General features: G+C 45.7%; 1 protein-coding gene across 1 annotated transcript in view; it reads right to left on the bottom strand.

The window, feature by feature from the left end:
• Positions 1-10110: 10110 nt before the first annotated feature.
• Abcc4 (ATP binding cassette subfamily C member 4) overlaps positions 10111-15974 on the bottom strand; it is a 174255-nt gene continuing 168391 nt past the window's right edge. The window contains exon 31 of the mRNA XM_051195225.1: positions 10111-10281. Within this exon, the coding sequence (XP_051051182.1) occupies positions 10174-10281 (108 nt within the window). The 3' untranslated portion in view covers positions 10111-10173. The remainder of the gene's footprint in view (positions 10282-15974) is intronic.

Here is a 15974-nt window from a genome sequence, read left to right as displayed (position 1 = left end):
GCTAAACGGAATTGTCTTAATGACTGTGAGACTTCACCTGTGGCCATTTCTATCAATCCTTCTAAATTTATTAGTTGTTATTCTGTTACAAAAAGTTTTTAATTCCACCTGTCTATTCATCTGCTTACCTGCCCACCTCCCCTTCGATCTAACTGGAACTAAAGTGGATACATGAATTATTGTTAATTGATTCATTATTACAAATAAAATGTTTTTACATCCTTAACCTTCTGTATGGCCTCCTCCACACATTACTTAAAATACTCCTAACATGATATAAACATTACCTCACATGGAAAATTTAATTTTAAAAGTGTGTGTTTTTTCTTTTCATGTGACTCTCCCCAAATAAATGTGATTAACTTCTGAATCAAACTCTGTTTTTGCAATAATCAATTCCCCCTTGATGGGAGATGTCATTCTGTATATGTTCTCATACTAGTTAATGTATAAAGCACTGTTGGCCAATAGGAAAGGAAGATAGGAGGGACTAGGAGACGAGGAGGAAATAGGAAGTAGGAAGGAGGAGTCAACATGGAGAGCCTAGAGAAAGCAGAATGCCAGCTCCCCGGTAAGAGAAATACATAGATCAGCAGAAATGGGTTAATAATTAAGACAGAGCTAGCCGATAAGAAACTAGTACCGGGCCAACAGCTTTATATCAAATACAGAGTCTCTGTGTGTTAATTGGGGCTGGCGCGGTGGCGGGACAAGACCAGCAAGGGGCGGGGGGGGGGGGGGAGAAAACCATACTCCTTACATATGGCCCCCACGTGGCTAATAAGAACTTCCACTTAAAATTTAACAAAAGCTTGAAAAAGGGTTTTAAAAACAAAAGAACAGAGACAAGCAAGGTTTCTTGGTAGCAGCATTTTTCTTGGTTAGACTCTGTTTTGCGAGAGACAAGCAAAAATTTCCGCGGCTCCTTTAAGGGAAGATTCCTGACTCAGCATAAGCGGTAAAAAACCACACGGCTTTTAAAAAACACTATTAACAATTTATTGGTGTGCATGAGAGATGGCAAAGGCAGTGACCACATCTCCAAGCCGGCAGCATGCCTGCTGGATGGCAGCGCTGACCAGGGCAGTGTCCACAGCTTTCACTGCTGGCAGTAAAAGTACCCACCACCATCTTTGATAACCGCGGCAGAAACAACAAAGACTTTCATTTTAGCAATGTTGTTGTTTACCAGATAAAGACTCGTGGCTACAAAAAGATAAAGATTTACAGTAAAGACAGATTCACATTAAGAAATCCTCTAAAGGTTTGCAGTGTATTGTAAAATATATGTAGGCTTGGGAGAGAAAAGAAATAAAATGGTTTTAAAAAGACAGAGAACAGCTGGGTGGGGTGGCACACGCTTTTAATCCCAGCACTTGAGAGACAGAGGCAAGCAGATCTTGTGATTTCAAAGTAAACCTGGTTTGCAGAGTAAATCCAGGACAGATAAAAGTTACACAGAGATACTGTTTCAAAAAATGAAAAAATAGAAGAGAGTAATAATAAAGCCACTTAAAGATGGAAAGCTCAGAGAGCATCTGGATATGGTATTATATTGTCTTTGTATTGTTTGACTGCTGAGGAAACAACAACTGTTGAAGGAAATGCTGCTGGATTAATTCAATTTATATATTTTAAAAATGCTTTGACTCAAAAATTTAAGTCTAAGGACAGGTTACTGGGGAAAAGGATTTCTATTTTTGTTTCCACAGAAAATAAAAATCTGTGGATTCCTTCGAGACTAATGTGGTTTGAGCAAGCCAGACCGCCTGAAACAGCGTTCCTGGTGATCCAACACTCAAAACAGCTTGAACAAGGCAGCCTTGCAGACTACAGCCAGGATATCTGCGTCTTCTTAGGATTCCCCATGACAGCGCCCCCTATCAGCAGGAAGTAGTTTGGAAAGAACGACGTCCAAATTCCCAAATATTGTTTATAAATGTTTGTTTTCATTTAAATGGGTTTGGTTATAAATGGTTAATGATCACAGCCAATTCTTTTTAAAGGTAAAAAGGGGATTATGGTATAGAAATGGATACTTTGCTTTGGAATGGATTTTCATTTATTGATACAATTTAAGGTAAATTTTATGATATGTATATTTCTCCTCTTATTTAGGTATTGTGTTTATATAGCTCAGTTAGAAATGTAATGTATAATTTAGTACAGATTATAGATAGTTACCTATAATAGTCAAAACTTACAGTTAGGTTAGTTAGGTTTTCTAGATACACAGAGATGTATTTGAGATGAATAGGCATTCTTCAAACCTTTCAAAGACCTACAGAATATGGCAATTAAAAATGGTTTAGGGTTTTTCTTGACAGTGAGACATAATTGTTCCTGGCAATACCACTAGGAGATGGGGAGGAAAGAGGAAGTAGGAAGGAGTCAAGATGGAGAGTCTGGAGAAAGCAGAATGCCGGCCAGCTCCCCAGTAAGAGAAATACATAGATCAGCAGAAATGGGTTAATACTTAAGACAGAGCTAGCCGATAAGAAACTAGTACCGGGCCAACAGAATTGTATCAAATACAGAGTCTCTGTGTGTTAATTGGGGCTGGCGAAGCGGCGGGACCAGACCAGGCTGTGGGCAGAGAAACCGTACACCTTACACCCCCTTGCCTGGTGTGATGCACCGCCGTGATTTATCTCGAGTGTTTCATGCAGATGGCTGCTAAGTGGAACATGGGGTGTAAACAGGACCTCGTAGGCATGTTGAAACCCAGTGATCTGTCTTGATCCTGGCTCTTCCTAAAGAACTGTATTCAGGTGTTGACTCACTCAGTGAACTAGGCCCCAAGAACAAAGGTGGCAGTTATTCCTTTAAATTTAATTTTGTTATATGCATGTGTGTACTCATGTATATGTATGTGTACCACGTGTGTACCTGGATCCTGTGTGTACCTGTACGAGGCCAGAAGAGAGCATCAGGACTTCTAGAACCCAAGATAAAGGTGGTTGTAATTCTTTCAGTGTGCTGGGAACTGAACCCAGGTTGTCTACAAGCACAGCCAATGTTTTTAACCACTGAGCCATCTCTCCAGCCCCTGTTAGCTGACTTTGAGTTCTAAATTCAAATCAATATACTCGTGGCTTTCAACACAGATGCCACTTTAGGATTGGAGGAGGTTACGTTCCTTGGAATATCAAGTCTAAAAAATGAAGACCCACTAAACCTAAAACTCTTTTTGGTTTTAAAGCTAAACCAATGGCCTGCACATAAACTCTGATATGCTCATGATGCTTTCAGCCAAAACCATGCTGTTGATCCAAGAACATAATCCAGGTAAATACATGTGTAGGATTATACAGTTGTTGTAACCCCATTTAAAATTTTAAAAATCCTTAATTAACATTGCACAACACTTCAAGATTTTGTTGCTGCTTAGAAACATCACCAGTGAGGCCCCTCAATATGAAGAAAATGTGGTACATTTACTAATGAAGTACTACTCAGCAGAATAAAACAACAAAATCTTGAAGTTCACAGGCAAATGGATGGAGCTAGAAGAAACCATCCTGAGTCATGGAAAGACAAACATGGTATGCACTCACTCATGTATGGAGTTTACACATAAAGCAAAGGGTTACCAGTGTACAATCCACAACCCCAGAGAAGCTAGGAAATAAGGAGGACCTTGAGAGAGACACACATGGTCCCCTGGAGAAGGGGAGAGGGACAAGGGCTCCAGAGCAAATTAGGAGCATGGGGGGAGGGGGGAGGAAGAGGAGGGGAGAGGATTGTGAGGGATCAGGAAGACCGACTTGAGGGAATAGAGGAGAGCAAGAAAAGAGATGCCTTAATAGAGGGAGCCATTATAGGTTTAAAGAGAAATACATCACTAGGGAAATGCCCAGGGATCCACAGGATGACCCCTACTAACAACTAAGCAATAGTGAAGAGGCTCCCTTAAATGCCCTTCCCCAATAATGAGATTGATGACTACCTCATATGCCATCCTAGAGCCTTCATCCAGTAACTGATGGGAGCAGAAGCAGACACCCACAGCTAAACACTGAGCCAAACTCCTGGGATCCAGTTGCAGAGAGGGAGGAGTGATGAGCAAAGGGGTCAAGACCAGGTTGGGGAAACCCACAGAGACAGCTGACCTGAACAAGGGGGAGCTCACGAAGCCCAGTCCAACAGCTGGGGAACCAACATAGGACCGACCCCCTGAACGTGGGTGTCAGTTGGGAGGAGTGGGAAGGCTATGGGGCCCCTGGAAGTGGAGTCAGCATTTATCCCTAGTGCACTAATGGGCTTTGGGATCCCATTCCTTATGGAGGGATACTCCCTCAGCCTAGATACATGGAGGAGGGTCTAGTTCCTGCCCCAAGTGATGTGACAGATTTTGTGATCCCTCATGGGAGGCTTCATGCTCCCTGGGGAATGGATGGGGGTGGATGGAGGATGATGGGGGGCAGGGGAAGATGGGAGGGAGAGGGAACTGGGATTGGTATGTAAAATAAGATTGTTTTTAATTTTAATAAAAACATATTTAAAAAGTCACTGGTGGACAGTAGAGCATTTCAGAAGTCAGATTTAGTTATGACTATTGTGGTGTAACTTTGCAGGTTAGTATATCCCTGGCTGTCCTGAAACTTGCTCTATAGACCAGGCTGACCTCAAACTCAGAGATCCACCTGCCTCTGTCTTCCAAGTGCTGGGATTAAAAGTATGAGGTGCCACTGCCCAGCTCCTTGGATTATTTTACACATTGGATCCACTGTAAGCTGGCAGGTCCTCTACCAGGTATGGCTGGGATGTCACTTGTAACAGGAACTTCACCATGCAAGTTCAACACTCGGATTTGTCTCCAGATCCCTGGAGACAGTTAATCATTTCCAAGATTTATGTGTGTATGTGAGTGTTTTGACTACATACATTTATGCGCATGCCTGGTTCCCGAGGAGCTCAGAAGAGGGCAATGGGTCCCTGGGAGTAGAGTTATAGGTGGCCGTGAACCACCCAACATGGGTGCATGGGTGCTGGGAACCAATGACGGGTCCTCTGCAGGAGCCACAGTTATTCTTAACCACCCAGCCATCTCTCCAGCCCTGCAATGGCTAATCTTGATTGTCAACTTGGTCAACAGCTGTAGTCAACCGAGAGACACACCTCTGGGCAGGGGTAGGGAGGGCATTCCTAGGAAAGATATTTGAGGGGAGAGGAGCCCCCCCCCCAGTCCACAGGAGAAACCTTGCTTGCGCCTGCCTGCCCTTGCTTCCCGGGAGTCATTGCTTCTATCTCTGCTGCGGTTGGCATCCTTACTGACATTAGACTCATTTCTTCAGGCCCCAATATGGACTAGAGACCAGTGCCTCTTCCAGAATCCTCCAGGCTGTTAGCTCCAGACTGAGACTGTAGAGCACCCCGCTTTGTGGACTGAAAGCCTGCTGGTGTCTCGGCCTCTCTGGCATGCAGGCGAACAGTGCTGGTTGACCCAACCTCTACAGTAGAAGATAATTTGACCCCTCCCCCCATTATAATGTGTTTCTGTTCCTCTGGAGAACCCTTACCAATACACAAAGGATCGGCCGATCAGGAATTTGGATGCCCTGGCAATGTCAAAGGCTGAAAGGTTTCTAGACACCTACTGAGGACCGTCTACACCACCTGTTGACGTTTTTGAGTGTCACTATTGCTGAGTGGTATACATTCCATCTTCAGAGCTGCCCTCTCAGTTAAAAACACTATCCCATTCCAACTTTATAGAAACTGGAAGCATGCGTGGTGTGTTTGCCAAGTTCAAGAGTGCACAGGCAGGCAGCAGGTAGAACTCAGACGGAAACCCAGACACCCAACACACGAAGTGCTAGATTTGAAACCAGGGAGCTCAACTTTCTGGCTCACATGTCTCGTTTTCACCATTAAGTTCAGCCAGAAACATAAGATTAAGTCTTTCCTTTTCCATTTCCCAAGTTACCTTCATCCACACCTACCTTGGTGGGAGAGAGAGAGAGCCCTCTTCCCATCCAAGGGTCATGCAATGACCTCTGAATTCTATCTTTTGTGCTTTCCTGAGTGCGCTTAGTCTGTCAGCCATTCCAACGAAAGACGGATATTCACGTGCAGGAATAATTAGGTCCGTTCTGAAGGTGAAGAAATTGGGAATATCCAGAGACTTAAACATGGAACAACATCTCACCTTTCGGAGAACAGTCCCAGCTCATGGCCTTGATACTGTGTTTGGAATAAGGGCCACTTGAGTCATTCCGTTTCTGAAACCCCACACTCTGAGTAATAAAATCTTCTGTTACTAGAAAATCCTGTTACTGGAGTGACAGAGGTAGAATTGGTACCCAGACCTGTGTGTTTGACCTCAAAACCATGAGCCTGTTACCACAGGTTACCCCTTAAAACTCAGAATTACAAAGTTTAGAAGCCAGCCATTGCTTTCCATTCAGCAAATATTTGTCATCTTGTATTTCTGGGGGACAGCTACATGCAATGACCGATGAAGGTTTAAAGGTTCACCTATTTCACACATGAAGACAACTCTTGTATACCGTTTTAGCTTTGTCTCGTCTCGTGGTGTGCGTGTTGAAGGTAAGGTCATCTGGTTAAGCCTCCAGCTCAGTTTCCCCCTCTGGCCAATCAGGAGCCTTCTCTCTTGACACTACAAGTATGGACCCTGAGGGCATGTGTAACTATACCAGGGAACATCCCCAACACTAAAATCCATACTCAGGGAAGATTTTTATTGGCAAATCATGCTGGTTTCTACATCTTAGAAGATGGGACACAAGCGCTGTGCACGAGGGCATGATCAGCTTCTGGGCTACACATCTTTGGCTAATAGGTCTAGCGTGACCTTTCAAATACATAGACCACATGGGTTAGGTTAGGGCAAGTGCAGACCCTGGCTTGCTGCAGGCTACAAGATAAGCCCAGAACAGACTTGCATTTTAAGAACTCAGGGGAGATCGCTTCCAGCTGCAGATGACTCACTCCTACTGCACCCAGGCAGGCCTCTTTGTCAGAAGACTCAGGTGCTGAAGCTGAGATTCCAAAAGATAGCAGCAAACACGACTCTGCTCACCCGGCTGTGGGGTATTGAATATTAAAGGCACTGAGAGCATGAAGCCTTATGAGTTATTCTAAACACTACTCAGACCAACCGCCCTGACACACGGTAGGGGGAAGACCAAGTATTCTAAAGGCCCCTTTGTTTTATTTATTATTACGTGTTGGATCCCCTGGGACTGTAGTTGCAGGTGACTGTGAGCTCCTGTGTGTGGGCTGGGAGTTGAACCCGGGTCCTGTGGGAAAGCAGCTACTGCTCTTAACCATTGAGCCATCTCTCCAGCCCCTCAAAGCTTCCTTTGTGTCTCATCGGACTGCCAGCAGCTTCAGCTTCCTAAAGCGCCACTCCAGTTTAGTTATGACTATTTCTGGATCCATAAGTCTTTCAGGTCTGACATCTTTGAAATGAGACCACGCTTATAAAATGCATGTGTTGTGCTGTACGTTGTTTGTGTTGCTGTATTCTAGCACCTGCTCCTTGTGCTGCTAATGAGAATTTCGGTTATTTACGGGCTGCGATACTTGGAGCTATGTTCCCAATGGCACCCCGCATACTTCTTAGTGCCTATGTTCCCACACTGGGGAAAGAAATCACAGGGCCTTTAGCGCCAGCGAAGGTCACCAAGATACATTTCTAAAATACCCACTCACTTGTGTGTGTTATGTGCATGTCTATGTCTCCGCATGTGCAATACGGAGGTGAGGATGGCGACTTTCAGGAGCTGGCTCTCCCTTTTCACAGTCTGGGTACCAGGAATCAAACTCGGGTTGTCAGACCTGGCAGCAAGTGCCATTACCCTGTGAGCCATCTCGCTGGCCCAAAGTTGGTTTGATTTTCATAAAGTTGCTCATGCTGTATGATCAGAGCATTCCTGTTGCTCCGTTGGCGATTAATGGCTGCTAGCCTCAGGTTTTTGCCCCCGCCTCCACCCCCCACCAACTTAGTGAAGCATCTGTTCACGCCTCTTGCTCAGCTCCCATTGGACCCTGAGATTTCCCCAAGGAGCCACAGGATTTTAAGGTCCTAAGGCATCAGTTCTGAGACATTTTTTTTTTCTGAATTGGAATGATGCCGAGGCCCCATAAAATCAGATCATGTTTCCCCCGTAGTACAGGTTCGCTTCTAGCAGATCTCAGGGAAGCGGAAGCATCTTGCTTTCACAGGCTCCCAGGTGAAGTTGCTAGTCAAGGTTACGCTCACTGAGAACCAACATCCAACAGTGCTCTAGAGGAGAAAGTCACCTTAAAAATACTAAACCCATGCCCACCTGATGCTCATTCGAGCCTGGGGACGTAAGCTAACACTCTCCCTTCTAAAAAGGAGTTACTGCATACCCTCAGCAGCTTCAGGAGCACCTCCACTCAGAATGTCTGGTACCCAAATGGCCAAGAGGATACAGGTGGCGATGGAAGGTGCTATTTGATCTTGCAAAAGCTCCCTGACTTTCATCAGCAAGGACACGAGTCAGTTTATAATCCCTCAAAGAATAAACAGATCTTTGGATGGAGATGAAAACTGCCATTTATTTCAGTTGAATATGGTTTGTCCTGTGATGGTGTCAAAACAGAAACGGAATAGAAACAGGTTTGTATGACTTGCCTTTAATTTCTAAAGACCAAATAACATATATACATCTAAAACATTCCTAAATATTCAAACAGACCTTACTATTGTCATTGTTGCATCTCAGTCTCTTCAGATTCTAACCGTGCCCACTAATGAACGGATGGACATCACTTATTGAATTAAGCATTATTACATTAATCACAGACTTCTGAATACTAAGAGCCAAGCAGCCACTATACTCCATGTGTTTTGGTGTTTTGCTATGTGTGTGCTTTTTGAGGTTCCATTTTATAAAACAGGCTTTGTTCTGTTAACTAGTATAAAGACCTGATACATATATATGTATAAATACATATATATACCAATGTACACACACATGACCCTATATATTAACATATGTAACTTGAAGGCGGGGCTTGTTGTGAGTGATCATGAAGGGTTCACCTCAAATCATGACAGTAAAACCTTTAGAAACTTGAACTTAAATATATACCATTACTGCCACCATCCAGAAAAACTTAAGACCTGTAGTTGCACCAAGTACAGCAGGTCCCAGGAAGTGTTGTGGCTGCCGATGGACCAGTCAGAAGGTCCCCAAGACCTGCCATTAGTGGCCAGAATTAAACCCATTTGGGTGGGTTCTCGATGCACCCTGAGAATGGTGATTGCAGCCGGGGTCTGCAAGGACTTTCAGGGTTTTCGCCGAGGAGAACCTGTGCGTGTCAATTTGACAGGATTTCATGAAAGGCTTACGGCCAATAGGAGGTTACCTTCTGTAAAGCAGAAGCTGAATGAGGCTAATACTGCCCACTTGAGAGTCGCTGTCCCAGAGAAAGTAGCAAAGTGCTGAGTCGTCAGTCAGCCCAAGATCACACAGCTCTAGACGGGCAGGGATATCTGCACACCCTCCATCAAGCCACCTATCAGAGCTCCCCCTGAGGAAGCATAAGCTTGTCTCTCCACATGAATGCCCTCCTCCACTTTAGCCCACCTATCTTTGTGTGTGTGTGTGTGTGGGTGGCAGGATGGTCTCTTCCTACTGTAATGTCACTTACATGTGTTTTTCTTATCCCTGCTAACCTTACCTGCAGTGTTTTAGTCAGAGGACTCGGGGGGGGGGGGGGAGCGGTGGGTCCTAGCTATAAGGAAGCACAGTGCAACGTCACACAGTCTTCAAGTAAACAGAGTCCCTGATATAACCGGAGAGTGAACTTCCAAAGGCAACAGGAAAAGACAAGCTGCTCGCGACAGCTTACAAAGCAAAAGGGCTCCGGCCCTAGAGTCTTTTAAGGCACAAAACCTGGTAGACGGCTGTTGTCGGCGGTGGGCACCTCAGAATCGGATTTGTAAAGAACAACTGGAACATTTGAGTGAAACCATCGGCCATTTCGTCAGAACCCGAAATCGGTGAATAAAGATGTGTGTGTGTGTGTGGGGGGGTGGAATCCAGACACCAGTATCCTGTATGTGGAGGATTCGTTGTGGAGTGAAAGGCAAGTGTGTGCCTGTAGTGTACAAAGTGCAACTCCCTTCGGGGGACGCAGGACGCCTCCGGGGCAGGCTCCGTGTCTTGGCAGTCACAAGGCTGTTTCAAAAATTGTTAAGGCTGAGGGCTGTCCATTGGACGTGTCCGTAACCACAGGGCTGGTGAATGCTATGTCTGGGTAATTCCTTCTGAAGTACACCTGTGGGAAAGAGGCAAGGGAGAACAGCAGTGAGATTTTCAAATCCTCCCCTCGGGAGGCGATGCCCTTCTCTGCCCAGGGAATCACAGCACCCGGCGAGGGGCAATTAGAAGCCGAGGCCAGTCCTCACTCTGGGGGCTATCAGCCGCGTTCAAACCCTCGGCGGGGCTGAATGCTGAATGACTGGTAGATCCACTTTAGCCCTGATAGCTTTGATTCAGACACACTTTATCACACCATTAAATTGATAAGCAAAATCATTTTACTGGCTCAAAACCCAGAGATAAATTAAAAAAACGGGGGGACAAAGAGGCCAGGGGATCCAGCATCCGCACTGAAGTTTCTCATTTTCAAGCATAAAATGAGCACAATGGATTTGGATGTTAATATCAGGTTGTAATCCCTATATATTACAAACTCTGATTGACAAGCATTGAAACGCTGGCGTCTATGTATGAAACATCCCGGCACTTAATTTGTGCAGCAAAGCAGCCACGGTGCCTATAGAAACGCGATCTGTGGATAGTGGACCACAATCACGAAAAGAGAAGCAAATGCTGTAACAATGACCCCACCGAGCGACTTCTCTAAAATGGAAGATGATACCAAATAATAGGGCAGTTCTTTGCCGGGCCTTTGAATTCCTGAATTCTGCCAATTCCAAGGAAGAGATACAGGCTCTCTGATAAATGTGTAATCAGAACATAAAGGAAATGAAATGCTGTCAGGTCTCAGTGTTCCGCGATCATCGGTTTTTAGCGGCTGTATCATATCTGGGTTCCTTGACAGACGCGTATTACAAAATGAAATAATGTCAAGGCTTGTAAGCGCTTATCTCCAGATGTGTTTGGGTGAAAAGGGACTTCAAATGCAATTTATTTTTTTCCCTTCAAAGAAGAATGTGAAAAGTTTTGTTTGAGTCTTTAAAGCAGAAAATGCAGCGTCTCTGTGAGCTGACACGCGGTGTCATCAGCTGGGTCCTGTGATGCTGGAGACACTTTATAAAACACCAGCTGTAAATGTTTGCGTGGGTGCTGTCAACAAAGTTATCAGTGAGGTAACAGCCTCCTCAAGCAACAGGGTTGCCGAGACGAGACACCTGCTTCCAGGCTAAGGTTGCCTCCCTTGGGTTGCCTCGCGAACTTCTCCTAACGTGGAGGATTCAAGTTACAAAAGGAACGTGCATCGCTTGAGGAGAAAGGCCCTCCTGGAGTGAACTCCAGGCTGTTCCCATAACGTGTGCTTTCAAAAATAGGACTTGCTCTTTTGGGTGTGCCTGTGTATATTTAAATTTCTCGTCCTCTCTGTCTACCTACTCCTCAGATTTCCCAGCACCCACATTGACAGTTCACAACTGCCTGTAAGTCTAGTGCCAGGTGATCCGACGCTCTCTTCTGGACCCTGTGGGCACTGCATGCAAAGGGCGCAGGCAAAACACTCGCACACATTAACTAAAACGGTCTCGGCTTTCCAGTCAGGAATGCTTTGCCGAGAACATTTGCCGGGGTGTAAAGTCCCTGGTTTGACTGTATCTATTATATTTGTTTTATTTGTCCATTTATCTATTTATTTATTTGCTTGTCATCTATCTATCTATCATCTATCTATCTATCTATTCATTTATTTTGAAACAGGGCTCCTCTGTGTAGCTTTGGCTGTGCTGGAACTCACTCTGTAGACCAGGATGACCTTGGACTCAGAGATCCACCTGCCCCTGCTTCCCAAGTGCCGGGATTAAAGGCGTGCGCCACCACCACCCACCCAGCTTCAACCATGTTTCCAACACACTCTGGAAACGGTATGGTTGAGACTAACTAAGCATCTCTTCTTAAATTTAATTTTTATTTTTTTTGGGGGGGGGACAGAGTTTCAAGTATCTCAGGCTGGCCTTGAACTCTGAACCCCTGACTCCATCTCCAAATGCTGGGAGTATAGCATGCACCATCATCACCGACACCTGATAAAAACAGAAACAAAAAACCAATGTACTGCTAGGGGATGAACCCTGGGATTCACACACGCTCGGCGAGACGATGGAGAAGATGGCTGACATTCTCTATTGGGCCCTGAAGCTGTGGGCTCAGCCTCTGCTTTTTTTCCCTGAACACACAGCTGATACAGCCACATCTACTTAGCCTCCCTCCACACAGGCTGCCCCATCCATGAAATGAGATAACACAACTTTACCTCATAGGCACTAATTAACAGCTACAAACTGCAGGCTGCAAACATTCCGAGCTAAGTGTTGGGTGTGTTAATGAAGGCTGCTAGAGAAGTAGTCCCTCAGTGCACGGAGGGCAGCAGCCTGACAGGCTCGAAGATTCCCTCCTGTGATAGGGTGGGATCTTTGCAGAATGCCAGAGCCATGGTTGAAACACAGAGTTACTGTGGTAATCTGGGAGGCAAGCGGGCGTGGCTGAGCAGGTGTAGCTGAGAGATGGCTGGAGCTTCTGGAACCAGCACGTGCTGGCTGGTACCTCACAGTTTGGTGGGCTGTGACACTTCGGTTTCTTCATGTGGCAAACGGTAGCTACCGCCAACCAGAATGTTTACAGCGACAAGAGACACGGCCTGCCGTAAAGCTCCAGTCTGAGGGGACTTTCTCCTTCCTTCCTCTTAGGTTAGAGTTTCTCCAATGTGGGCTGAAACTAAGGATCCTCATTAACTCGTCTATTGAGAGGCCATACGGGAACAGAGCCTTCTAAAGTACAGAGCCATAAAACCTTCCACGCACAGAGGGGAACAGGACATGGCATTTGTGAGACTCCATTCTGTGTGCAGGAGTCTGACTCATTCACGGTAACTCTCAAGGCCTCGTGTCCTTCAACTTGGGGGGGGTATGGGGGAGGGGTCTAACGTTAGACTGGTATTGCTTCCACGCTGAAGAACACTGGAGGCTTAGTCCTGCTGTTCAGATAATTGAACAGTAGATTATCGCATTCTACACTTTTAGAATAAATCACCTTAAACGTCAAAGATACAGAGAAGCAAAAAGAGCTCACAGATGCTGTCATCTGAAGCAATGTGGTAATGATAATTAAAACAGTTTCATGCAATCTGTAAAACAGAACAGCGAAAGCAGGAAGGCACAAGGCAAACTGACGATGATGAGGAGAACTCCACCAGGAGACGACACTTGTGGGGAAGCACATCTGAAACACAGTGGAAGAAGACGCAAGTGACCCCCGGCCCTGCAGAGAGTGAGAGCCCCCGGAGGCTCGGCCATGCAAGAGCTGTAGACAAAAGCTAACTGACAGAGGTCAGCTGCAAAGAGAAAAAGGAAAAGACCCAAGGAACGACGGGTTTACCTAAGGCAGCATGGGGGTTACTGCTGAAGGGAAGGCCAACGGAGTGAGACACAGAAGTAGGACTGAGTGAGAAAGCAAAACATCGGGAATTAGTATTTTAAGAGGATGAATGAGAAACAGCCTTGTAAAATTGACAAAGGTAATATCGCACACACACACACACACACACAACATTTCAATAAATGTAAATGGGTTAAACCATCCATTTGTAAAAAGGCTAGGATCAAAGCTCAGAGCAAAACCCAACTCCATGCACGGACAGAAGGCACACTCTGGATATCAATGACAAAGACAACTCCATGCACGGACAGAAGGCACACTCTGGATATCAATGACAAAGACAAATCCATGCACGGACAGAAGGCACACTCTGGATATCAATGACAAAGATACAGGGAGCAAACGGAGACAGGGTGAAGGGGACAAAGGCATGGTCTTAGCTTTCAGCTGGCCAGAATTAAGGCCAGAGCCTCAAATGAACAGAGAAAGGTTGTTTGAGTTGTAGAAACTACAGCTCATAGCAGAAACCCTGCTCGTAAACACCTGCAAACCATTAAACACATGCAAAGTGCAAGTGACAGGAACTGTAAAGAGAGGCTTGTACTTTCGGTACAGGACACTCATTTCTACACCAGTCAGAGGAGAACAACTAATAATGTAGGACAAAGACTCACATCCGTAGTTAATAAAGAATATCTAAGAGCAATCACTAGCTATAAATCTTTAAAGGAAAGAACTCAAAAAGCCATTTATGAAAGTTTCCAGTGCACTGAGGCGCACAAAAGAACGGGTAATTTCAAGTAAGCAGACGCAGTACAGAAGAATTATCTACCACAAAACAATGACATTGGAAATGCGAAGCAGAACAGAGAAAAACCCTATCGCCAGCAGACATTCCTCTTGCGTAACTTCAGGGATAATAAGGAGAGAAATGCCTGAACTGTAGTATGAAAAGGAGCTTTGATGGAAGCTGAGTGTACAAAAACTGAGTTGTGGCCAAGGCAGTATTCAAAGGAAAATTCACAGCCTTAAATACTTATATTACAGTTGGCATAATTACTGTAGTTATCACATGACAGCTGCAACTGTTACAAGACATCTGTATTAATAAGCGAGACTATACGCGCATGCATTCAATAACTAAAAGGCAACAACGGAATAAACCCAGAAGGGATCGATAGAGAGTAGACGCTGACCAGCTAGCTAGCTGTACAGCAGAACCTAACAACTAGTGAGTCAACCGGTGTTAAATCTCCGGGGTACAAAAATAACTAACACAATCAGAGGGGAAATGGGCAGTAAAGGGTGGAGAAGGTAACTGTAAGGTAGCTACTAGAAAGAATGAGGTAACTATATGTAATGACACAAAGATACAAGATAACACTATCAAGTGGGAAAACAAAGACAGAATGTGTGTGAAAGGACCGGGAGACACAAGCGGAGAGCAGAGAGAAAGGTGGGTTCTCCTTTGTGCTTGATAACCAGGAAGGGTGTAACCGCTCACACCCTCCGCTGGGCACACACCACATCAGCTCAACTCTGCACAGGACGGGGGAGCTGTAAGGCAAGACACCGGAATGGCTGAGCGAGCTACTTTTCACTTATTGGGATTACAGGGGTGGGGGGTAGAGGAGGGGTGTGGCTCAGTGGGTGAAGTGCCTGCCTGCCGTACAAGTGTGAGAACTGAGTTCAATCCCGGGCACCAACGGAAAGGGCTGAGCGAGAGGGCACAGACTGGTGGTTGTGAGCAGACAGAGAGATCCCTGGGGCTCGCTGGGGCAAGCGCAACCTAACCGTCGAGCCCCAGGCAAGAGGCTACCTCAGAGGAGGTGGACCGCACTACAAACGATGACATTGTGGTTGACTTCTGGCCTCCATGTGTGCATACTCATGCACCCACACGCACATACGCGTGGACACACAAACATGCAAGCAAGTACATACAAAATAAAAAGTTTACATATATATCTGTACACTGGGCACACACCGCCTATTGGGCTGGTTATTAGAGACTGCCGCTAATTTAATTGCATCAGGGGAAACAGGCCTGTTTCAATTTCTGCTTTCAACTGCTAGACGTCCCTGGCATCCGTAAAATGCTGCATTGACTTCAGGGCCCTGGATCGCTTACCATCTTGCCTGATACCCACAATGTGAAGAGTCCGGTCGGCACTGCAGACCCCACCGCTATGGCAGGTTGGGCCCTCACCTGCCGGAGCTGTGGACCTTTCTGACAGAGGGCCAGTATCTGCCAAGTGCCTCTTGCCCCATTCAAACAGGCCCGGGATGTTAGGGCTTTGTAAACTTGGGTCTGTGACTGGTATGCTTCACAGGTGGGTAAGATGGGCAGCACCATGACACAGCGGGACCCGAGGAAGTAGGGAC

This window comes from Phodopus roborovskii, unplaced genomic scaffold (assembly GCF_943737965.1).
Source record: "Phodopus roborovskii unplaced genomic scaffold, PHOROB, whole genome shotgun sequence".
Taxonomy (NCBI): Eukaryota; Metazoa; Chordata; class Mammalia; order Rodentia; family Cricetidae; genus Phodopus; species Phodopus roborovskii.
Note: the sequence above shows the minus strand (reverse complement) of the source record. Positions and strands in the feature narration are given on the sequence as shown.